Genomic DNA, 27,090 nt, shown 5'->3' on the forward strand with positions numbered 1-27,090 from the left:
CCAATACTCAGAATCATATCCAATCATTACAAGAAGCGGATAGTGTTAGCTTATTAATGGAAGGAAGCCAGATGGCTTCTAACCCTGCAAAGTTTATTGCAACGTTTATCATCTGACCACAAAGCTACACAGTAGCAAACCTGTTTCTTAAGTAGCTCTCTGCATTGTGTGTTGCGCAGTTTTTCTACAACCAGTGGTCAATATGTGTTTTCACAATATTCTATGCCCTTGTGCAACTGTTGGTTGTCTGTCAAATCGTGTGGCTGGGTTACTGGAACAGTGCTGTGCACTTCACGCCTGGCTGAGAAATGTTGTCATGGAAGATCCATCTTCAACTATAGAACATATGCGTTCAACTATGGATAATGCATTTATTTTTGTATATCTGGAATTTATGTCGAATGTTTTAAGTGTGGTTACTTTTTTTCAAAGTGAAGTCCCTCTCCTTCACAAACAGAAATCAAAAGCAGAAAAATGCTAAAAGATCTGTTTTCTGATTTGATGTTATTAAGAAGACTCCAATTTGGCTGTTAGACCATACAAATCCAAGGCACTTCGTTGGATAAAATACGATATAGTTGGGTATTGCTGCACAGGAAAAATTCGATAGAGTCAAAGGCAACACAAAGAGAAATTGTTTTGACGAAATTTGCTTGAATTTCTATGTAAGGCATTTATCACAGACCAAAAGACAGTTTAACTTCTCAGATCGCATTTTTCAAATAACTTCCATATTGTAACGTAACGTAGCCCAATCCCACGCTGTTAAAGCCTTGCTTCCTGTGTCGTAAAACGGTTTACTGTGCTTCAAAGATTAATCAACTATTGGCAACTGGATTCGGAATTGAAAAATCATGTTACACTGGATCATGATAAGCTTGGATTAGATGTATCTAAACTTTTTACTGTATATTGGAAGAAAGTTTTTATATGAAATGTACAGCAAAAACTCCTAATTACCTAAATTTGCAACAAGTAATTTTGCTTCTTCTCTGTCTTCCCTTTTCCTGAAACGAGTGTCTAGTACCATTAAAAATTTGAAAACGGCTCGTAGATAAAAGTGAGAACGGGAACAATAGCAGCACTGAAGGCTGTAAAAGAGGGGATAGAAGACGAAGGAAGATGTGTTTCTTTCGAACCGAGGGGATGAATGATGAGAAGCGGTGTTTTCGGTAAGTAAAAGGTTCAGTTGTTAATTTGCCATATATTCTATGGTCATTTTGCTTGTATTTAAGTATTTCTGCAACTATTTTTGAAATGGAGGGTATTTTGTGGTAAAATCGGGTAATATTTCGATGCTGGGTGGATAATTGAAGTGGTAGGCATTGGCTACACTGCGTGGCGGGGCTGTCCCGTGAAGACTCGCGAGAACTGGCATTCGTATAGTTACGGTTGTGTCTGAGTGCTGTGATACGTTCGTTCGTGTGGTTACAATAACAGTTTATAACTATTGGTAGACATATTAGTCGGATAACTACTTCGCCTTGCCGAGTAACATAGTATTCTACCGATAATTTTTAATCAGCTTGTGCATCGACGGTTGCTAAAGGTATAGCCGTGACCTTTTCGCACCTGCAGCAAACTAGAACAGTCGCGTACAGTATGGGAAACACCGAATCAACTCTACAAGCGCAGCCGGTAAGTTGTGTTTACAGTCATCGTATTTAAATTTGTACGCCAACTCCCTTCAAGGCGTGCCGTGACAACTGGAGCCAGCTTTCTAAAAACAACTGCTTCACCTGCCTTTGCGATACCGACGTTTTCATATTCCTTTGTAAACAGTGGGGGAGGCTGCATCAGGACCAATGACATACTTCCGTATTTCGTTCAGTAGTTTCACTGGTCAGCGTGAGGTATGAACGAAAGAAGGTCTATCATCTGTTGGTTCTGCACAACAAACGACAGATCAAAGGACTCTGGACACAGGTGAGACGACGTGTTTCAAAGCAAGAGATTCTCAATTTAGTATACCATAAACTCCGAAATCGTTACGCCTTAGTAAGAAAGAGACACAAACAAACCGACAAACAATATTAATTTAACTGCAATTTGTTTCACTCGATTTAAGTTGTGCTATTAGGCCTATCCTAGCAACAGTCGTGTAGTTCCTGACATATTCGGGGAAAACCAGTCAAGTGTTCGTGACAAGTAAGGTAATTAATGTCAGCTATGCTGTTAGCCCCAACATAACCACAACTTCGTAACTGGCGAAATTTTCGGAAACAAGTCATCTCGTAAGGCATTTAATGTAATTGCTGCTCAGGGTGAGAATGAGTTGTGAATAAACAAAAAGTAAACAATGAAACCATAAGAATATATATATATATATATATTGTGTAGCAAATAGTAGAGAATAACAAAACAAACATACATTTGTTTTTCAGATATGGCTTATCATCATTGACCTCTATAGTACAGAATAACAGAACAAACAATAATTCATTAATTATAGTGTGTACATACATTTGTTCAAATAAGAATTATCATTGACCACTCACTATGCTCCGAAAATCCATGTACTCTGTAAAAACATTCTCTTGATAACATTTTTTTAAACTCATTTTTAAAAATATAAAACTTTTCTATCTTTTTGATGCTTAAGGGAAGAGCACTAAAAAGGGTTTTAGGGTGATATATTGCACTTTTGTGATATTGGACTGTTGTGTGTTTCTTTGTGGAAATCTGCCCTGTGTCTTGTTGGGTAGTCATGACACTCACTATTTAAAGAAGAAAATTGGGGATGAGATTTGAAAAGGCAGATACTTTCGTAGATATATAAAGATGGGAGTGACATTTGAAATTTTGCAGGGCTCTCTTGGTGCAGCCCCTTTCATTATTCGTAATGCTCGTTTTTGAATAATGAATGACCGGTTTGCCTGACTTGAATTACCCCCAAATAAGACACGATACTGCAGTAGACTATGCATAAGAACATAATGAGCACATGTTGTTGTTTTTTTCACTGCAGCAGTTTTTCAGCATTCTGAGTATATAGCAGCATTCAATTAGCTTTTTATTGAGCATTTCAATATGTTTATCCCACTTTAGATGCTCGTCTAACCAGCTACCTAAAAATTTTGCATTTGAAGTTTGTAAAATCTTCTGTTCACCAAGTTTCAAAACTATATTGGGCTTTGCTTTATTCGATACATGGCTGAAATTCATCCTTACTGTTGTATTTTTTTTTTCACATTTACAAATAAACATTTATCTCTAAACCATTTTCCTGCTGCTTCTTTTGTTATTTATACTTTGTGTTGCAAGTCAGTCTCGTGTTGAGCTTTAATAAAAAGACTTGCATTGTCCGCATACAATACAGCATTAGCTAGTGTTAAGCAGTTTGGTAGGTTATTTATCAAAATCAAGAACAAGAGGGGTCCCAGCACAGAACCTTGTGGCACTCCTTTATTAACTTTCTTATCTGAAAAGTAAGAGGTTCCTTCGTGAACTTTCTGCGTTCTAGTATCTGTCTGACAGGTATGATTTACACCAGCTGTGAACAGTACCACGTACACCATAGTAATATGGCTTCTCAAGCAATAATTCATGATCAATAACATCAAATGCCTTTGATAAATCTAAACCACCCCACAGTTTACTTCGTTATGATCTATAGAGATCCAGATATGTTTTAGGAAATTATATACAGCTGTTTCAGTTGACCTGTTTTTCTGAAGCCATTTTGCTCACTGACTAATATTCTACTTGTGTTCAGGAAAGTGGAGAGTCTTTCGTGCATTATTCTTTCAATAGCTTTTGAGAAGCAGGATATCAAGGATATGGGTGATGAAGTTTTTTACATCATGAGGATCACCATTTTTATTTAATGATTTTATTGCTGACAGCTTTAATTCTTTAGGGAAAGTGCCAGTGCTGAAAGAGGTGTTCATTATGTCTACAAGGAGATGAGCAATACTTATGCTGTGTTTAAGTATTTTATCTGGAATGCCATCAGTGCCACAAGACAATTTATTTTTTAGTTTGTTGATTCCATTATCCTCCTCCTCTCCCCCCCCCCCCCCCCCCCCTCATGAACCATGGACCTTGCCATTGGTGGGGAGGCTTGCGTGCCTCAGTGATACAGATAGCCGTACCGTAGGTGCAACCACAACGGAGGGGATCTGTTGAGAGGCCAGACAAATGTGTGGTTCCTGAAGAGGGGCAGCAGCCTTTTCAGTAGTTGCAGGGGCAACAATCTGGATGATTGACTGATCTGGTTTTGTAACAATAACCAAAACGGCCTTGCTGTGCTGGTACTGCGAACGGCTGAAAGCAAGGGGAAACTACAGCCGTAATTTTTCCCAAGGCATGCAGCTTTACTGTATGATTAAGTGATGATGGCGTCCTCTTGGGTAAAATATTCCGGAGGTAAAATAGTCCCCCATTCGGATCTCCTGGCGGGGACTACTCAAGAGGATGTTGTTACCATGAGAAAGAAAACTGGCGTTCTACGGGTCGGAGTGTGGAATGTCAGATCCCTTAATCGGTCAGGTAGGTTAGAAAATTTAAAAGGGGAAATGGATAGGTTAAAATTAGATATAGTGGGAATTAGTGAAGTTCGGTGGCAGGAACAACAAGACTTTTGGTCAGGTGACTACAGGGTTATAAACACAAAATCAAATAGGGGTAATGCAGGAGTAGGTTTAATAATGAATAGGAAATTAGGAATGCAGGTAAGCTACTACAAACAACATAGTGAACGCATTATTGTGGCCAAGATAGATACAAAGTACACACCTACTACAGTAGTACAAGTTTATATGCCAACTAGCTCTGCAGATGACGAAGAAATTGAAGAAATGTATGATCAAATAAAAGAAATTATTCAGATAGTGAAGGGTGACGAAAATTTAATAGTCATGGGTGACTGGAATTCGGTAGTAGGAAAAGGGAGAGACGGACACATAGTAGGTGAATATGGACTGGGGCAAAGAAATGAAAGAGGAAGCCGCCTGGTAGAATTTTGCACAGAGCACAACTTAATCATAGTTAACACTTGGTTCAAGAATCATAAAAGAAGGCTGTATACATGGAAGAAGCCTGGAGATACTGACAGGTTTCAGATAGATTATATAATGGTACGACAGAGATTTAGGAACCAGGTTTTACATTGTAAGACATTTCCAGGGGTAGATGTGGACTCTGACCACAATATATTGGTTATGAACTGTAGATTAAAACTGAAGAGACTGCAAAAAGGTGGGAATTTAAGGAGATTGGACCTGGATAAACAAACAGAACCAGAGGTTGTACGGAGTTTCAAGGAGAGCATAAGGGAGCAAATGAATGGGGGAAAAAAATGCAATAGAAGAAGAATGGGTAGCTTTGAGGGATGTAGTAGTGAAGGCAGCAGAGGATCAAGTAGGTAAAAAGACGAGGGCTAGTAGAAATCCTTGGGTAACAGAAAAAATATTAAATTTAATTGATGAAAGGAGAAAATATAAAAATGCAGTAAATGAAGCAGGCAAAAAGGGATACAAAAGTCTCAAAAATGAGATCGGAAATGAGTGCAAAATGGCTAAGCAGGGATGGCTAGAGGACAAATGTAAGGATGTAGAGGTTTATCTCACTAGGGTTAAGATAGATACTGCCTACAGGAAAATTAAAGAGACCTTTGGAGAAAAGAGGACCACTTGTATGAATATTAAGAGCTCAGATGGAAACCCAGTTGTAACAAAAGAAGGGAAAACAGAAAGGTGGAAGGAGTATATAGAGGGTCTATACAAGGGCGATGTACTTGAGGACAATATTATGGAAATGGAAGAGGATGTAGATGAAGATGAAATGGGAGATACGATACTGTGTGAAGAGTTTGACAGAGCACTGAAAGACCTGAGTCGAAACAAGGCCCCTGGAGTAGACAACATTCCATTGGAACTACTGGCGGCCTTGGGAGAGCCAGTCCTGACAAAACTCTACCATCTGGTGAGCAAGATGTATGAGACAGGCGAAATACCCTCAGACTTCAAGAAGAATATAATATTTCCAATCCCAAAGAAAGCAGGTGTTGACAGATGTGAAAATTACCGAACAATCAGTTTAATAAGACACGGCTGCAAAATACTAACGCGAATTCTTTACAGACGAATGGAAAAACTAGTAGAAGCTGATCTCGGGGAGGATCAGTTTGGATTCCGTAGAAATGTTGGAACACGTGAGGCAATACTGACCCTAGGACTTATCTTAGAAGCTAGATTAAGGAAGGGCAAACCTACGTTTCTAGCATTTGTAGACTTAGAGAAAGCTTTTGACAATGTTGACTGGAATACTCTCTCTCAAATTCTGAAGGTGGCAGGGGTAAAATACAGCTACGAAAGGCTATTTACAATTTGTACAGAAACCAGATGGCAGTTATGAGTTGATGGACATGAAAGGGAAGCAGTGGTTGGGAAGGGAGTGAGACAGGGCTGTAGTCTATCCCCGATGTTATTCAATCTGTATATTGAGCAAGCAGTGAAGGAAGCAAAAGGAAAATTCGGAGTAGGTATTAAAATGCATGGAGAAGAAATAAAAACTTTGAGGTTCGCCGATGACATTGTAATTCTGTCAGAAACAGCAAAGGACTTGGAAGAGCAGTTGAACGGAATGGATAGTGTCTTGAAAGCAGGATATAAGATGACCATCAACAAAAGCAAAACGAGGATAATGGAATGTAGTTGAATTAAATCGGGTGATGCTGAGGGAATTAGATTAGGAAGTGCGACACTTAAAAGTAGTAAAGGTGTTTTGCTACTTGGGGAGCAAAATAACTGATGGTCGAAGTAGAGAGGATATAAAATGTAGACTGGCAATGGCAGGGAAAGCGTTTCTGAAGAAGAGAAATTTGTTAACATTGAGTATAGATTTAAGTGTCAGGAAGTCGTTTCTAAAAGTATTTGTATGGAGTGTAGCCATGTATGGAAGTGAATCGTGGACGATAAATAGTTTGGACAAGAAGAGAATAGAAGCTTTCAAAATGTGGTGCTACAGAAGAATGCTGAAGATTAGATGGGTAGATCACATAACTAATGAGGAAGTATTGAATCGGATTGGGGAGAAGAGAAGTTTGTGGCACAACTTGACCAGAAGAAGGGATCGGTTGGTAGGACATGTTCTGAGACATCGACGGAACACCAATTTAGTATTGGAGGGCAGCGTGGAGGGTAAAAATCGTTGAGGGAGACCAAGAGATGACTACACTAAGCAGATTCAGAAGGATGTAGGTTGCAGTAGGTACTGGGAGATGAAGAAGCTTGCACAGGATAGAGTAGCATGGAGAGCTTTATCAAACCAGTTTCAGGGCTGAAGGCCACAACAACAACAACAGTGCGAAATAATTACTGCGATTGCAAAATGTACTCTTTCATAATGTCAAGCCTGTGTGCATCCGCTGTAGCATCCTTAAAAGTGAGTTCATGGTCAACAGTAAGATGTTGAAAAGCAACATCTTTGAGGTACTTGGGCGACCAGAAACAGTGCGAAATAATTATTGCAATTGGCAAAATGGGCAAAATGTACTCTTTCATAATGTCAAGTACGACAGCTTTCATTCACTGAGGTACAACACAAAAAATGTTGCAAACTGTTTTTGTATCCCCAAACACGTCTAAAGGCTCCAAGAGAGTCAACAGAAGTGTCCGATTCCACCTGTCTGCTTTCACGTGTGATTTAATGCTGTTGTGATGTGTGACATCCCTGTGGCCTAATGTGTTTGAGTTGGTTGTGTATGTAGATATGTTGTATATGATGGTGCCCTCTGCTGGTGGAGGTGGACATACTGATTTTATTTAACTTGGGGTATTGGGCTCATTTGATTTTTGCTTACATCATGATTGCTGGAGACTTTTGTTGGTAAGTAATGTCTGTTTTGATTTCATTCTATAGTAATTGCTATGTTTTTCCTGTTTTATTTTAATGGCAGGTCAGTTGTGTTTGAATTAATCTAGTTAATACGGGGTATTCGGAGCTCTATTTCCACATTTGGGAGTTGTGTGTGTCGGTTATATGGTAACGATAGTTGTGGTTTAGCTATACACGAACATATCAGAATGATATATGAATCGTCATCGCAATACGAAATCAGTAGCTCAAATATGCGCACACGTGGAATACATAAGTATGCTTCAGAACATGACAGGTGATTGGTTGTGCCCTTGATAAAGGAACCACCTCAGAATTTGCTTGGAGGAGCGTAGCAAACCAAGGGAAATGTCCGATTCGTCCAGGTTTGTTTTGTATAGCAAAAAGTCATAATTTAAATTTTTTATAACATCTGTTTTAGGATGGTGTGATTTTCTTTTAAAATCAAGCATTTCCTCCCCCTAAGCTACTTATTTTCTGTTGCTGTCCCATCAGTTGCATTTTATTTATGGTGTGTGACGATATTGTCATTTTTATTTTTGTTCGTGTTTGTTGGTGCGTGTATCAAGGAGCACTAGAAAGACAGGTGCAGGAGCATTATTGTGACATAAGCATCTCGGGCCACAGTGTGCTTGTGTGTATCGTGTTAGCAGTTGAGTGTGTTTGTGTCATGTGATCCAAATACTGTAGTGTAAGTTATTTTCAACCATGTCTTTTTTAATGTGTATACTGAAATCATTCAACGTGTATATAATTTTTTAGTAATGAAATAAGTGTATGTGAGAGTATAATAATCAGAAGTGTGCATAACCTCAACCAAGTAAATTTTACTTAACCATCCAATTTCATTCAGTGCGAGTTGTAAAATAAGTACATTGTATTGTGCAAGCCACTAATATAGTGACTGTCAAAGTGTGCACATGGTTCAACAGGTTTTTTGTGATTTTATACAGATGTGTTAATAAGTAAATACATCAAGAAGGTATGTAACATCAAAGTTTAGTGTAGAGTGCTCCAGTTGCAGTACATGTTATTATTAGTAAACTGTAGTGTTACAAATTAATTGTGACAGGTACTTCTAAACCATAAATTCTTTTTTTAATTTTGTTTATAGATTTTGTGAAACATTGAAATGCCACGCAAGTGCAGTGTATTTGAATACAGATCGAATTTCAAATTGGAAACTGGGAAACCAACAATATTTTCACTGCCATCCGATGAAAATCGCCGTAATGTGTGGCTTCGTCACATGCCAGTTGGTTCTTCAAAACTAAAACAACCAGGTGTATTTCGACGAATCGTACATAATTCGAGTAGACAGAATTATGGACAAAGGTGAACTAAAAGTGTTATCACGAATAATCCCTAAACTAACAGAAGATGTCGTGCCAACTTGATTTCCAAAGACACCATCCTATTGTTCTGAAACAGTGAGAAAAACAAAACACCTTTCTGATGTATAAGACAATTTGCGAAAAGCCATTCAAGATAGTATAGCTTCCAATAAGAACTCTTGCGCAGGAAGCACTAAAAAGTGTAAATGACATAAGTTCACTTCTAGACACCAGAAAAATTAGTAGTAGTAAGTGGTCAGGCTGTCCTATCAAATGTTGCTCTTTCTCCAAAGACATTTCAATCCTTGATTTTAACCATACAGTCCTCTCTTGAAAGTAGTTTCATATTTATTTGACAAACATGGATTTGATTAATTTCTGCCAGGGAAATTTCAATCTGATAATTTTGAAAGTTGATTTGGGTCATACCATCAACAGAGTGATGCCAATTATTACATAAGTTACATTCAGGTATTAGAAAATGAAAGAAAGCTTCCATTTAATAATGATGTGCTGTTTGCTACTCATAATGACACTGTACAGCTGAAAACTTTAATTCCTATTCAGCAGAGCAAAGATCGGAGTGTTTATATACATATGTTTGCAAATATATTAAATGAGAGTTTCAAAATAGAGGACATTGGTCTTGATGCTATACCTATAGTGACCCACGTAGGAGGTTATATGCATATAAAAGTCTTAGAGAAATCAAAATGTGAATTAAACAGAGGTAGACTAATTTTGCCCTCTGAGGAAGTGGTATTTACTGTGGCTCTGGCATGGCACACAGTTTCTTCACTTCTGAAAAAGTAGCATTTCATGACATGGGGAAACAGCTTTCAGTTGCACGTAATATTAGTTACAGAAGAGTGGTCTCTAAGGTCATTGATGCTAGATGCAACTGTGTGTTACACAACATCCTGTTAAACAAATTAGAGAGTATTTCACTGTGTACAAACAAGATTCTTCTTAATCATTTTGACAAGCTTTATAATGAATAAAGAATAGATTTCAATTATAGTTCCAGAAAAATTGAAAAATTTAAGTCTGTTCTACTCGCATAATACAGAACTGTGTAACACATAAATGTGGTCACTACATCGTAAATAAATATAACTGTGTATTATTTTTTGTGTTTTAATATGTATTTATGAGCCCAGATTGTGACTTTCCATTTACTGATTTATGTTAAAGGTAGATGTGTGTGTGTGTGTGGGGGGGGGGGGGGGGGGGAGGTGTATTATTTTTGTTTTTATTGCGATGGAGTTCCAGCTGTACAACAGATACAATAATTTGGACTTTCTTGAATACTTCTGCTCCTGTGCCTTAGATTCATTATAAATGTAGTACACTGGAGTAACCTCTGGTACGGGTTATTACTCTAAGAAAATTCAATACTGTGTGCTTTAAAATAATTTGCAAATTTCCTACAAGATAAAACTGAGAGAATTAATGGTCCTGCTGTTGATTTTGAAAGCTTCTTCAATTAGTTTCACCTTCATTTTGGTGTAAGTGGTTTTTATTGTCTTAGCAGTTTACTTGATTATGCATCATAAGCCTTAAAACTTTTTTTTTTAACCAAGGTGAGTGGATAGCTGATATCCTGAAGCAATAGTATGTTTATTGAATTTCTTTTCTCTAATTTGAGAACAAGCAGTAACTTCCTCAGATGTCCTGCAGTTATTGTAAAGGAGTTAGCTACCAACCTCAGCTACAATTTTATATTTTATATGCACGGCAGAAGTGTTGAAAATGAAGGGTACTACAGAATTTTAGTTGCTTGTTGTTTAGTATTGTAAATCTGAAAAGTAAGCTAAACCTCCAGATTTACATAAGAAATTTTAAAATCTCTGAAAGCCAATTTGTTTTCATATTAATTAGCACTGAATGACAAATGTGGCCTCAGAGGCATGATGCCCTGCTTCATCCCAGTAGCTCTAGTTAATGTGCCTGAAGCAGCAAATGAAGAATGGATGTATTACTGTGCTGACCTACTTCTCTGATGATTGGTATAGTATTTCCTTTATCAGAATTGGTGAATCCTCCCTTGTTGGTTTATAAATTCTGATTTATACAGACTTTTTTTGTGATTAAGTTATAAAGTTCAGATGTCTAATGAGAGATGCAATTTGGTTCATATTTACATCAGGTAGCTAATCTTCAATGTAAAATAGGTGAATGGTGTTTTCTGTGAGAATTCTGTCGGTGATGTGCATACGTTTTAATTTTAAAAAATCAGTGTGTGTGTGTGTGTGTGTGTGTGTGTGTGTGTGTGTGTGTTGTATTACTAGTAATCAGCAAGAGTGCAAAATAGTGGAAACAGATGCATTTATCATTTGTACTAAACAGCTGATTCTAATTCAAAAGACTTTGAAAGTCATTAGTGTGCTGAGCTGAGCCAGTGAGCTCAGGCCTACCCTGGTCATGTGACGGTCAGTTTGAGACATATCCATCTGGGCCTGTCTTTTCATTGGCCATTGTGTGTGTGTGTGTGTGTGTGTGTGTGTGTGTGTGTGGTTTTTGACAGGTGACATCATTACCGCCATATTGTATCATTTCTGCTGTATTGATAACTTCGTGTCAAAGCAGACAGGTGGAATCAGTCGCTTCTGTAATGTCCTAAAGGGAGCCTACATAAATTTTCACTATTTTGTATTTTTTCGTCTTGTTCATTAACTTAAGTTTAGTAATAAATATCATTAAATTCTGAATTATGCTTATATTTTGGACATGAACTAGATTTTTACCTTTTCTATTGCTCTTTGCCTCCTTTTAACAGTGTCACTTGAACCATAGGTATAGCTAAATTGGAACTAGGCTCAGAATGAAACATTGTGGTGAAATCACATGTTGTGCTAGTCACCAATGTGCTAAGTTATTTATTTTTATTGACCAAAGGATCATCTCAGAATGATGTTTATCATTACAATACAAAAGAAATAGCTCAAAATATACACACACTTGGAGTACATTTGTATACCTGAGAACCTGACAGATGGTTGGCTGTAGCCTTGATCAAGGAACTAACTCAGCATTTGGTTGGAGTAACTTAATAAAACCACAGAAATCCGAAATCAGTATGACACGGCAGAGCAAACTCCATCTTTATGAATCTGAAGTCAGTGTCTTAACAGCTGCACCACCTAATTCGGTTGGTTTCTAATGTACGGGCTTCTTAGATTCATATACTTAGTTTCAGATGACCTGTAATCCATAGAATAGCCTTTCTCTTCATTGCTGCACATGCCAAGAATCCCCATTGATGGTCCTGGACCATGCAATGCTGCTAAGCCCCTTGCACTAACTCCCATTTGTTTGGAAATGCTTCATGCATCGTTTAGTAACCTTTCCTCAGTCCACCTGAAAAACTAGTCACTGTCCCCCATGTTGTAATCTTGTGAATGTTAAGACATTATTGTCATACACTTTACATCTTGACTCATGATTCTTTTGTGAAGTAGTGAACCGTTCTGTACTGAAAAGTGACAGGGTGCTGTAGTTACCCCTGTCATTATTACCCACTGCTGTGAGTCCTGTAAGTAGGCTTTAGTTATGTACTGTGCATTACTCACAAAGAATGTCTCAGCTGCCTTTTTAAATATATGCATTTTAGTAATATCTTTAATTTTCTTGGGTAGTTGATTGCCCAGTTTTATTTTCTGATGTTCCATTATTATGTGCAGAACTACTAGTGAAATATTCAGTACAGTGTTCCTGATATTTACCACAGATTGGTAGATGCACTCAAGTGATGTAATAAGGATGTCCAGTTTTTCAAACAGCTCTTTACAATGAGCCTGACTACTACTTCAAGGTGTTATACTTGCAACCTCTTTCTGCAGTTTAAAAATTGTTCATTTTGTTCCTTCAATCCCCAAAAAAAGAGTCCCATAGTTAAGAATTTTGTGTACCTAGGCGTTGCATGTCACCACAAGACAGTAGCTGCTACAGACTGATGCTAAAACCTAAGAGCAGAAAGTGCAAATGATATTCTTTTTGCCACTAGCTTTGTATCTTCACTCCTTGTTAATTAACTGTTGATATTCGTCCCTAAAGTTTTGCATTTGCTACACATTCTACAGATTTATCACCTATGCTTAATGTGACAGTTTCACCCCTTTCCTGTTGAAATGTAACTTTTTGTTTTCTTTGTTTTGTGTTGATTAATTACATCTTGTCCAATTGTAAACATCCTTGAGGGTTTTATTTACTTTTTCTATCAGAATTCTGGTGCTTTACAAATGACTGTAATGTTGCTATCATCAGTAAAGAGAATGTTCTCTCCATACCTCATGTCATTGATCCTGAGGAACACATATGTTTAATTTTTGTCTGACAATTGTTTCACTAAATATCTATCATCAGCAGATGTGCGCACTATTTCCATCTAACAGAACACTCGCATAAGACTTGTGATTGGCAAGCATTTGGAGCCAGTGCCATCTCCTTCAGGCAAATGGGTTGAATGGGAAGGAATAAGGCTGAAGGAAAAGGACTCGAGAGGTCTATGAAAAGGGGTAGATTTTGGGAAAGTCATCCAGAACTGCGGGGCAGGGGAGACTTACTGTACGGGATGAGAAGGAAAGACTTATTGTTGGAGACTGCACCAGATGTATTTCAAAACCTGAAAGCTTAAAGGTAGAAGACAGGGTAATATGCAAGACAGACATTACTACTAAAGTATCATGCACAAGTTAATGAGAATCTAAGTATATTGTATGTAACAGAGGTGGGAGGGGTGGTGAAAAATAGATGGGAAAGATGAAAGATTTAGAAAACTAAAACAGAGTGAAACAAAGAGTAGCCACAGTGAAGAATAGCTGAGACGGAAGAAATTAACATAAATTAATGCCAGGTGGTTGGCGAGAACCAGGGATGTGTTGAGCTGGTTCTCGGCTGCGGAGTTCAGAGAAACTGGTGTTGGGGAAAGGATCCAGATGGTGCATGTGGTGAAACAGGTGCCGAGGTCTTGACTGTCATGTTGTAGAGCATGCTCTGCAACAGGATATTGTGAGTTGCAAGGATATACCCTCTGCCTATGCTCATTCATCCTAATCGATAATTTGGTGGTAGTCATGCTGATGTAGAAGGCTGAAAAATGTTTACTAATATCTAGTATATGAAGTGTCATTTCGCAAGTGGGTCTTCTGTGCAAGCTTCTTCATCTCCCAGTACTTACTGCAACCTACATCCTTCTGAATCTGTTTAGTGTATTCATCTCTTGGTCTCCCTCTACAATTTTTACCCTCCACACTTACCTCCAATGCTACATTTGTAATCCCTTGATGCCTCAGAACATGTCCTACCAACCGGTTCCTTCTTCTTGTCAAGTTGTCACAAATTTCTCTTCTCCCCAATTCTATTCAATACCTCCTCATTAGTTATGTGATCTACCCATCTAATCTTCAGCATTCTTCTGTAGCACCACATTCTCTTCTTGTCTAAACTATTTATCATCCATGTTTCACTTCCATACATGGCTACACTCCATACAAATACTTTCAGAAACGACTTCCTAACACTTAAATCTATTCTCAATGGTAACAAATTTCTCTTCTTCAGAAACACTTTCCTTGCCATTATCAGTCTACATTTTATATCCTCCCTACTTTTGACTGTCGTCAGTTATTTTGCTCCCCAAATAGCAAACTCCTTTACTACTTTAAGTGTCTCATTTCCTAATCTAATTCCCTCAGCATCACCTGACTTAATTTGACTACATTCTATTCTCCTAGTTTTGCTTTTGTTGGTGTTCATCTTATACCCTCCTTTCAAGACACTGTCCATTCCGTTCAACTGCTCTTCCAAGTTCTTTGCTGTCTCTGACAGAATTACAAACTTTTTATTTCTTTTCCACGGATTTTAATACCTACTCCAATTTTTCTTTTGTTTCCTTTACTGCTAGTTCAATATACAGATTGAATAACATCGCGGAGAGGCTACAACCCTGTCTCACTCCCTTCCCAACCACTGCTTCCCTTTTGTGCCCCTCGACTCGTATAACTGCCACCTGGTTTCTGTTCAAATTGTAAATAACCTTTCGCTCCCTGTATTTAACCCCTGCCTCCTTTAGAATTTGAAAGAGAGTATTCCAGTCAACATTGTCAAATTCTTTCTCTAAGTTTACAAATGCTAGAAACATAGGTTTGCCTTCCCTTAATCTTTCTTTTATGATAATTCTTAAGGTCACTGTTGCCTCACGTGTTCCAACATTTCTAAGGAATCCAAACTGATCTTCCCTGAGGTCGTCTTCTACCAGTTTTTCCATTTGTGTGTAAAGAATTCGCGTTAGTATTTTGCAGCTGTGACTTATTAAACTGATAGTTCGGAAATTTTCACATCTGTCAACCCCTGCTTTCTTCGGGATTGGAATTATTTTATTCTTTTAGAAGTTTGAGGGCATTTCGCCTGTCTTATACATCTTGCTCACTAGATGGTAGAGTTTTGTCACCGCTGGCTCTCCCAAGACCGTCAGTAGTTCTAATGGAATGTTGTCTACTCCCGGGGCCTTGTTTGGACTTAGGTTTCTCAGTGCTCTGTCTTCACGCAGTATCATATCTCCCATTCATCTTCTTCTACCTCCTCTTCCATTTCCATAATATTCTCCTCAAGAACATCACCCTTGTATAGACTCTCTATATACTCCTTCCCTTCTTTGCTTAGAACTGGGTTTCCATCTGAGCTCTTGATATTCATACAAGTGGCTCCGTTTTCTTGAAAGGTCTCTTTAATTTCCCTGTAGGCAGTATTTATTGTACCCCTAGTGAGATAGGCCTCTACATCCTTACATTTGTCCTCTAGTCATCCTTGCTTAGCCATTTTGCACTTCCTGTCGATCTCATTTTTGAGATGTTTGTATTCCTTTTTCCCTGCCTCATTTACTGCATTTTTATATTTTCTCCTTTCATCAATTAAATTCAATATTTCTTAAGTTACCCCCCTCGTCTTGGCTTCCTTCACTACTTCATCCCTCAGAGCTACCCATTCCTGTTCTACTTTATTGCTTTCCTGTCAATTGTTCCCTTATGCTCTCCCTGAAACTATGTACAACCTCTGGTTCTTACAGTTTATCCAGGTTCCATCTCCTTAAATTCCCACCTTTTTGCAGTTTCCTCAGTTTTAATCTCCAGTTCATAACCAATAGATTGTGGTCAGAGTCCACATCTGCCCCCTGTAAATGTCTTACAATTTAAAACCTGGTTCCTAAATCTGTCTTACCATTATATAACTTATCTGATACCTTCCAGTATTTCCAGGATTCTTCCATATTTACAACTTTCTTTTATGATTCTTGAACCAAGTGTTCGCTGTGATTAAGTTATGCGCTGTGCACAATTCTACCAGATGACTTCCTCTTTCATTTTTTACCCCCAGTCCATAGTCACCTGCTATGTTTCCTTCTCTCCCTTTTCCTACTCTCGAATTCCAGTCACCTATGACTATTAAATTTTCGTCTCCCTTCACTACCTAATAATTTCATTTATCTCATCATACATTTCATCAACTTCAAAGATTCCAAGACTTACCAAGCCGGTAGATAGGCACAATAAATAAAACACACAAACACACACACAGAATTTTGAGCTTTCGCAACCGGCGGCTGCTTCGTCAGGAAAGAGGGAAGGAAAAGGAAAGATGAAAGGATGTGGGTTTTAAGGGAGAGGGTAAGGAGTCATTCTAATCCTGGGAGCGGAAAGACTTACCTTGGGGGAAAAAACGATAGGTATATACTCGCGCAAGCGCGCGCACACACACACACACACACAGAAGCAGACATTTCTGGAACTGCATCGCTGGAGTCTACCAGACACCAGGCGACCATTGCCATTACTGAAGGTATATATTAAATTTTTTATTTAATGTAGTGGTTTTTAATACTTCCTAGTAACAGCTGTTGCTAACAGGTATTTTTTTACCTTCAGATCCAACACGAGTTCGCAGAAGATCTAAAATTTGGAAAATAAACATGATAGGGAAATTGTACTCAGACTGTTGGAGGAAAATGATGAATCAGCTAATGAGTTTGATATTTACAGAGATGTGGAAGAAGGCAGTGTGGAAACAAGACTAGAAGATTCGAATGCTGAGCAAGATGCGGACTCCAGTGAGAGTGACAGTGATGATCATGCTAACGAATGTTTTCTATGAAGAAACAGATCCACAAAATGGTCACAAGTGTCCCCCCCCCCCCCCCCCCCAAAAAAAAAAAGTTTGTGCTAGATGACAAAACATGATTATTCATTTACCAGGTGTGATAGGAGCTGCTAAGAATGTCGCAACACCGATAGAATGTAGGGAACTATTTTTCAATGGTGAATTTTTTCTAGTATTGCTGATCACACAAATAAAAAGATTTTTGTAGTACAGAAAAATTATTCCAGAGAAAGGGATTCACAACTGACAGACATCTCTGAAGTAAAAGCTCTGCTAGGAATATTGTATTAATGTGCTGCAAGAAAAGATAACCATAATAACACCGGAGATACATGGGCAGCCAATAAAATAGGAATTCAGTTATGGTGTCTGATAATGGCTGAAAAACGATTTAGGTTCCTGTTTTATTGCTTGAGGTTCGACAACAAGGATACCCAAGAGGAAAGGAAGAAGGTGGATAATTTAGCTCCCATATGAGAGGTGTTTTTTTTTTTCTTTCTTTGTGGAAAATTGTAAAAATGCTTATTCTGTTGGGGAGTACTGTACTATTTGTGAAAAGCTAGAAGCTTTCAGGGGCAAGTGTTTGTTCAGACAATATATCCCTAGCAAACCAAAAGAGTATGGGCTGTGAAACTATCTGTTTTTGTGGATGTTAGGATGTATTGCACAACAAACCTGGAAATTTATGCTGGTAAGCAGCCTACAGGGCCATTTGCAGTTAGCAACAAACCAACAGATGTGAAATGTCTCACTAATGAGATGTCAGGAACATGATGTAATATAACTGCAGACAATTGGTTCACATTATTAGAATTAGCTGATTACGTGCTTCAGAAGAATCTTACTCAGGTTGGAACTATGAGGAAGAATAACATGAGATTCCACCAGAGTTTACGCAAACAAGAAACAGGGAAATAAGAATAACACTGTTTGGGTTTCAGAAAAACTCAACTCTAATGTCATATGTCACCAAGAAAAACAGGACAGTTCTGTTACTATTCACAATGCATCACAATAACGCAACTGATGCCTTTTATGGCAATAAGAAAAAGCCAAAAGCCAGAAATAACATTTTATAATGCAACCAAATCAGGAGTTCATACTGTCAATCAGCTATGCAGCAACCTACAAAGCATCAAGAAAAACCAGCAAATGCCCAATTGTGATTTTTATTTATGCCATGATCAACATTGCAGATATAAATGCACAAATAATATACCATGCAAATAGCAGCAGTGCTCGCACCAGGCATAGTGAGTTTCTGAAACTTCTGGCACATTATCTAGCTGACAATTACTTGTCAACGTTCCCGTTCTTATCGTTGCCAAGAAATCTCAGGCAAGACATTCAAAACAGAATCTTTTTCCAGATGCAGCCACTGTCCAGCTTACAGAAGAGGATCAAAGCTCAAAAGGACAGAAGTGCTGTGAATGTGGTCGTTCAAAAAACTGGTACACCAAGTACAAATGCCACAGCCGTAAGAAATTTTTGTGTTTACAACATGCACAGCAAGTATGTGCTAACTGCTGAGGCCGGCCGATGTGGCCGAGCGGTTCTAGTCGCTTCAGTCTGGAACCGTGAGACCGCTACGGTTGCAGGTTCGAATCCTGCCTAGGGCATGGGTGTGTGTGATGTCCTTAGGTTAGTTAGGTTTAAGTAGTTCTAAGTTCTAGGGGCTGATGACCTCAGAAGTTAAGTCCCAAAGTGCTCAGAGCCATTTGAACCATTTAACTGGTGAGGATAGTGCTCGCTGAGTGTGATATCTCTGTTATAATATGAACAACGCAATTAACTAGCACTGTTTCCATACAAGGACTGTAATGCAAATTTTTGAAAAGTGTGAGAGTTTTTCACCTTTGTGATTAAAGGCATTAAAACGTACGTAATGTGACAGTCAAGTTTTGTGAAGCACATTTATACTTTTTAGTAAGAAAAATAAATTATTTCCATATTCATTATGTACTCATCTCTTTTATAGTACTTGATTAGTGCTTTCACAAATATAAACTTCGAACAGATTGAACTAAGTGTACATTGTTGGTGCAATAATGCTTATGGCCTCTGTGGGATGCCATGCGACCTACAATGAAACAATCCCACGCAACCACAGCAGGGTTGAGGAAACTCTGATTAGCAGCTTTTAAAGAAATTGAAATACTAATGAATACATAAACAGTTGAAACTGTGTTGCTGGTGGCATCAGAAATTTAGAAGTGTACAAGGGTACATACTGTGGGTGTCTTGTGCCAGAACTAATGAGAATGCAAAGAATACTAAGCAGCTTGCAAATGGGTAAACCTATGTACTGCGGTGTGCTGATAGAAGTTATTAAAGAAAATCTTCATAAGTGTTCAGAGAGACACCATAAATTCGAGGGACCAAAAGCAAAGGACGCCATAATAGCATCAGTATCTTACCCTTTTTTCAAATTGAAATGGACGCTGAAGGCTAGCAGAGAATACATTAAAGACCTGTTTATATCAAAAGTGTGGAAGATGAAACAGGGAAAAGATGGGAAGAACTTGTAACATTCTGATTTTAAAAAAAAGTGAATCTTATGTTTGTTGAGGGCTCTGATTCTTTTGTTGCCAGTGATACTGCCAACACTGCAATAGATCTGAAAACACTTTAGTATTGAGAAGATAGGGACAATAGTTTTCATTCCTTGATCAGGTTTCCAACTGTAAAACTTTTATTTCATTAAAGATAATACTTGTTTACCAAGTTCTGCACCTGTTCAGTGACTACTCTTCCTTCAGGATATTAATATTAATAATAATAATAATAATAATAATAATAATAATAATAATAATAATAATAATAATAATAATGCCACATAAGTGGAATATGAAAGATGAAATAATTTAATTATTATTGGTGTTAAAAATCAGAGAAACAAATGACATGTAAAATATTCACTAACTAGAGCTGTTTTATTTGAATAAAGATATTTTGGAAATACATATTTTGCACTCTGTATTTAAAGACTTGTATTTAAAAAAGATGTGTTTACATTTGAAATAGAAAGAATAACTCTGTATTTTGAATTCATATACTTTCAATAAAGTTTTGCACCTCTCTAAAAATATCCATAGACTTAATGTCCTAAGAGTACATACTGTCAAAGCAAACATGCTCCTGTGTCTATATATGTTTCTGAATATATTCCACATTTTGGTTACATCACTTAAAATCAATTAAAAATTGGTGCAATGGACAAAGTAAGCCATCATTGTAGGGGCAAGAAATGAAAAGCAATAGCTCCTGGTATGTGTTGCTCTGTTGCTTAACTTCCTATAACTGCTGGAAGTACCACAATGCTTGCTTAAGGAATTAATTCCAGGGTCTCATCTATTACCAAAACATTTCCTTGGTAATGCAGGGAATGAAAATACTCTATTTTAGATGCCTGAATTTGGGACATAACAAATTGCAGAAGACAGTTAGGTGCAAATTTTTCAGATATAAGGACGAATTTTACCATTTAATTGACTACTCAAATCAAATGAAAACCACGAATTTCTACAAATTTACTTTGTTTCAGATGCTCATCAGACATCACTTTATTCAAATATAATCCCAAATTTAAAAAAAGGAACTAGTAGATACTTTACAGAATATATTGCAAGAAAATAATGACTTAGTTAAGTTTTAAGTATTAGCTGGAAAATATGCCACCATCTTTAAAATGCCATTTTCTATATATTTGTTGGCTTGATAAGAGTACCTGCAAAACTTCATGATGAATATTATAATGCTTCAGTTGTAAATGAAGTAAGGCTTTCTTTAAGTAGGTGTCTGCAGCAGACAACTATTCGGAAAAAATCACTTTTTTTGCCAACAACTGTCAGTTTTATTTATTCTGTAGCACATTGGCACTGGCCTCCATCTTCACAAGACTTACTGCTAGGTGCAAGACAACAATAATACAAGAGTGTGATTTCCTACACTCTTACAACCTGAAGGCAGATACAAAAAAATTTTGAAGCAGTGTAATGTGTAACAGTTTGTCAAAAAATACACCTGTATTTAATAGAGAAACACAAAGTACAAAATATGACTAATTATCACAATAATTGTTTCACTGAATTTCCACTATAATAAATTTAAGCAACGAAAGTGTGGTAATTTGCACACACTTAACATTAAATAATGAAGACAAACAATGGAAACCCCAGGAATATTAACAATATTAGGAAAAGCATGAGATTGCAAATCACTAAGAAGTTGCAGAAAGGCACAAGAGATGGAGTGTTACACATATTGCTTTTGGCCTAACCCCTAGTCAACAAAGAAAATGCATGCACACACATTCAGACAAGCAAGCGCATCCCATACACAGATGATTCCTACCAACTGCTGCACCCAATAACAAATATGGGTTTCCCCCAGGGGGCTCAGTTCTTTCAGGAGTACGCACATACCGCACATGGGACCCTGAGCTATTACAGCCCATTCTTCTTTCCCTAGCTGCATTTCCATCACCCTGCACTCCCTCCCTGTTCTCACTCTTTTCCCATTGACTCCTCCTCCCCATCTGTGTCCCGATTTACATTCATCTGGTTCCCTTCATTGCTTGCAATTTTGTTCCTTCTGCCTGTTCTGTCATCATTTCTGGCATTGAGGTCCCTGCTTAAGATTTGACCTGTTCTTGGTGTTGGCCATTTGGGGAAGAACTCCCTCCCTTGTGCCTACAGTGTGGATTCCTCTCTCCTGCTCCTTTCCCTCTCCCTTCCCTGCTGTAGCCTCCTTCCACCCTGCTAGGTCACCAGCATGTGTAGCCAGTCTGCATGATGGGGGTGTTATGTCCCCACCTGGCCAAGGAGTGGTTGCTTGTCTTCTTGGAGCATTGGAACTCCTGGGAATGGCCGCTGCACAAGGCGGCCTTTCTGTGGCTGGGTGGTGCCCATGGGGAGAGCCCCTGATCAGAGAGGTTGGTATCAGGCCGGATGCTTGGTGCATGAAGCATAGCAAACTGCAAAAATATGGCCATCTCTTCGAATGGTAAAGGATCATTGAATACTGCTTCGTATGACCAGGCAGCCTTCCATTTCCTGGCTACAACATGGGAGGAGGGCCAGGCTCTCTGTCTTGGAATGGAAAAACTTTCGCCACCACCTAAGACAGATTTTGGGGGGGATAGATGGAAGACACTCACCACCACAAAACTGCATTTGCTCATGTGTGCTTTCCTGTGACAATGGCTGGAAAGACAGTATAGTTATCCCTGTCCATAAGCCTGGGAAGAACCCAATGTCCCTTTACAGCTACTGCCCGATTAGACTGACAAATGTACTTCTTAAACTGCTAGAGAGGATGGTTAGCTTCAGATTATGTAGCGTACTTGAATGTCGGGGCTTTTTGTCCCTGTATCAGTGTGGCTTCTGGGCAGGTCAATCAACTGACCATTTACTCACATTGGAATCAGCAATCCGACAGCCCTTTACTAACCACCAGCACCTTGTTGCAGTCTTCTTTGACCTACATAAGGTATACCTCATGGCTTGGTGGCATCACATTCTAGTTACACTCTATGACTGTGGCTTCTGAGGCCTCCTTTCGATTTTTATTTGTGACTTTTTATCTCACCAGCTCTTCCGGATTCAAGATGGGACTTCACCCAGTGCCCCTCGGTTTCAGGAAAAAAGTATCCCACAGGGTTCTGTGCTAAGTGTCACACTGTTCCTCATTGCCACCAATGGGCTTGTAACATATGTTGGGCCTGTGGTTACCCCAGCATTGTACATTGACAATTTTTGCATCTGGTGTAGCTCTCACTCGGAACATCTGCTGAGCACTGCCTCCAACATGCCATCTGACGGACCTCTGCATGGGCCATCTCCCATGGCTTCGTTTTCTCCCTCCAAAATGTGGGTTATGTATTTTTGCCATCTCCTCAGTGCTATAGCACTGTCCCATTTCTTGGGCCTTATTTTTGAAAAAAAGCTGTTGTGGCTGCCACATATTCGCCACCTAAAGACTACATGCGTGCGGAAGCTTAATGCTCTCTACATACGTCTTGGCGTGCAGGCTGTACCACTCTTCTCGATTTTTTACCTTGCTATCATCTTGTCCAGACTAGATTATGGTGGTCAGGTTTATGGCTCAGTGGCTCCTTCCACTCTGCAACTACTTGACCCTGTTCACTGTTGTGGGGTGCATCTGGCTATTGGGGCCCTTCTCTCTAGTACTGTTCTGTCTCCTCACAGAAGCGGGGATTACCCCTCTACAAATACCACGGAGCCAACTCCTAGTTCCTTTCACCAATTCCCTGACCATCCCATCTACTTAGCCCTCTTTGCCTATGACGGATGTCTCCCTCCTGACAACTGCCCACAAGTGGGTTTGCCGGTTTGCATGCCTCCCTGTTCCCGCTGTCGGGATCTCCATCATTACACCCTGGAATGCTTTCTGTGTATTTCCTCCCATACCTCCCTTTGGATGGTACCTAGACTATGGATTAGGACTGGCCTATTCCAGGATCCTAACATTACTGTCACTTCTATGGTTTTCCGGCGTCTTGTACATGCCATTGTTGCAGAGTTCCATGGTGCCACCATCTTCTACACTGATGGTTCTAAGACAATCAGTAGGGTGGGATATGCTTTCATGTGTCCTACTGGCTTAGAACATCATTTATTGCCAGAGCTTTTAACCATTCACAGAGCCCTCAGTTTTGTTTCTCAGACCTCCCTCCACAGTGTTTTAATTTGTTCAGACACAATGAGCAGCTTACAGGCTATCAACCGATGCTACTATTGTCATGCTTTGGTCTCTGCTATCCACGACCTTCTCTCTGCACTTGGCCATGCCCCCTGCTAAGTCATGTGGGCATCCCAGGGAATGAACTAAATGACTGTTTGGCTAGAGAAGCAGGTACAAACTCCCCCATTCCCTTTCATAATTCCAACTGCGGATCTACGTAAAATCTCTCTTTGGCCAAGAATGGAATGACATCTGGTGCTCATAGTAATAAACTCTGCACAATCAAGGTGTCTACTGCAGTTTGGCACTCTTCCATCTGCTCCCATTGTTTTATGCAGTCTACGCATTGGTCATACCATGCTCACCCACCAACTCAATCATAAAAAAATCACAGGTTGCTGAAAATTTGTTTCATAACATTACTTGGCATGCTGAATTCAGTTGGTAAATCCAATTTGTCAATCACTTTTGAGTTTTGAAAAATCAGTATTTTTTTTCAGACCCACATGTGGAGTTGGTTATCACGGAACATATTCACAAAAAGTTTTGAGCCAAACGTGTGTCCTTATATGCGATTACTCTGTACATACACTTGTAGTCATGTATGTGTATGTGCATGTGCCTAATCTATACGTACATCCGAAATAAACCTTAATAAATAAGTGCACCTATAATTTACATCTTGTTTTGCATATTCCAGACATAGGTTTTCATTTGTGGTGGACTCTATTTGGGAGTGGAAAGTAAATATTTATAAAGGTTTCTGTTTCAGGATTGTGTGGGTGGGGTATTAGGTTTTTAACACGAGTAGGTGATCAACATTCGAACACAGTCTAGTTACTTTACATAACTTCATTCATATCATGATACGTACATACAGTCTTGTGGTCAGTTGAAGGCCGGCAATTGATGAGCTTGACACCTGGCGGCCAGAAGAGACCCTCTTCATTCCGCATGGCCAGCTGTACGGGTGGCTGATTACCCGCCCATGTGGGCACAGCAGAGAGAGGAATGTTCTTTCTATCTATGAGGGTGAATGTTCATGAGGCACTACTTCATCACTCTTTTACACATTCTTAGATGTAATGAAACACCAGTAACTAATAGTATCAAACATGCCTCAGCATAAGAATTACTCAGTATATCATAGTGAGGTAATGAAGAAGAGATGGAGGGGGAAAAATCTGTGGAAAGCAAAGAAAATGAGTGTCGGTGACAAAACTGAAAGTGTCAATGAAAATGTACCATATGAGAAAAACACAGACACAAATGAAATTTCTAGTATTGTTAGGAATAGCGTTGGAAAAACTGTTGCTAGACCTAACAATGGAAAAAAACCTCAACGAAAGACAAATGAATCTGAATAAATGCTGCTTCATTTTTCACTGTTATCATTATTATAAAAGATTAAGTGTGCTGATTGCGACCAAAGTGCCTTATTTTTTAGTTACACCCAACGTGCTTTGGGTTTTCATTTAGAGTCATGCTAAAATAATCTTATTGCGAATTGAGTGGAAATAGACAGTTTAAAATATGAAAAGGACACTGGTTCACTCAATATTGTAGAACCTTAAGACTTTTAAATTTGCTTGACAATCATTGCACAGCTGTTAAGTGTGGGCAATAGATGAGAAATTGCAGTTAAATCCCCTGAAACTCGATAAAAGGTTTTCAAAAAGAATAAACATAGTTTGAGTGCCTATGCTTATTAAACTGAAAGACATAAAACTGACACTTGGGAGCACATTTACAAATTTATCGAGTGTAGATTGCTGATGTTCAGTATGTCCTCCACCAGTGACACAAACAATATAACATTGATATTTGAATTCCTCCCACACTTTAGTAAGCATGGCTGTTCTCACTGACAGTATGGCAGTATGGATTTGGTTTTTGAACTTCACACACTGTGTTGTGCAATAGTGTTACCATTGTAGATAGCATTCTGAATTGAGTCAGAAAATGCCACATGTTTGCATTTGTTGTGATTATCTAGAGCCTGTAACATCTGTAACTTGTACGTCTGATAACCAACCAATTTCTGGAAACACCAAAATATTGTTATAGGTAGTTGTATTTCTGAAGGGCAAGAAGAGTTGATTTTGTAGGGCTATGTTGGAAATCAGTTTGAATTCATGTGACATTTTCAGTGGAAACATGAAGATGGCCAAAACTCTTTCCTTTGCATACACATTCTGTGTCTACAAACTGTTGATACCATTTGCATATTGCACAAACTTGAGAACATAAAATGATTGCTGCTGTGGTGTAGCCAGTTCACAACATGTGACAGTAACCAAGCAAAAAGAAAGCAACTGACATCTAGTGTCAATGAATACAAATTAGACAATGTATTCATTCCTCCAATAACTGAGGCACAGTGCAGTGATTAATTGTTCTGACTACACAATAGTGTGTAAAATATATATTATTTTTTTGAAACACCCTATGCATGCGCAGTAATTTGTAGAACTGAGTCTTGTAATTGCATATCACGTACATTGACAAAACTCTTCGAAATCGCTTGGACTCCTTATCCAATGTGACTGTGTGCTGTGTGCTCCAAACCTACAGTGTTCCATTCCCAGATAATGTCCAGCCTCATAATAGTTGTTCAGCAGCACATTAGTTGGCTAAGAGTGAGTTTACGTAGTACAGTTACATGCTCCAACATCGAATCTGACCCAGCATACAGATGATGATGGACCCTCTATTTCTGTTGCTTCATCCACATTATATGCCATCACAGCCAGTCCAATGACTCTGACCACACTGTAGTGACAACCATGTCCTGTGCATAACAGATACTACAAAAAGGGTTTCCACTACTTGGCTATAGGTGAATGTTTGTGGACCAAACCAGTAACCTCAGCATAAAATAAAAACTAAACAGTATCTTGTATAAAAGTGCTCCGTTCGAAAGTACACATTTTTCAAATATTTGAAATCAAAAACTTACTACTGGGTAACAGTCAGTATCAAGCCACTTCATCATGTAGCTTAAGACACATTTGGATCCTCTTTGGCACACTGTCCACAATATGATAGAGATGTTGCT

At 38.7% G+C, this 27,090-nt stretch overlaps 1 protein-coding gene across 2 annotated transcripts in view; it reads left to right on the top strand.

Annotated features, from left to right (window-relative positions):
• The first annotated feature begins 1,331 nt into the window (after positions 1-1,331).
• LOC126291922 (speckle-type POZ protein-like) overlaps positions 1,332-27,090 on the top strand; it is an 82,635-nt gene continuing 56,876 nt past the window's right edge. The window contains exons 1-2 of one of the 2 annotated variants that reach the window (XM_049985656.1): positions 1,402-1,638; positions 1,783-1,926. Coding sequence is in view for 1 of the 2 variants with exons in the window: in XM_049985655.1 (XP_049841612.1) it covers positions 1,603-1,638 (36 nt within the window). In the remaining variant the exon portion in view is untranslated. Of the gene's footprint in view, positions 1,639-1,782; positions 1,927-27,090 lie in introns of both variants that reach the window. The other variant, XM_049985655.1, reaches the window with a different exon arrangement.

This window comes from Schistocerca gregaria, chromosome 9 (genome assembly GCF_023897955.1).
Source record: "Schistocerca gregaria isolate iqSchGreg1 chromosome 9, iqSchGreg1.2, whole genome shotgun sequence".
NCBI lineage: Eukaryota > Metazoa > Arthropoda > Insecta > Orthoptera > Acrididae > Schistocerca > Schistocerca gregaria.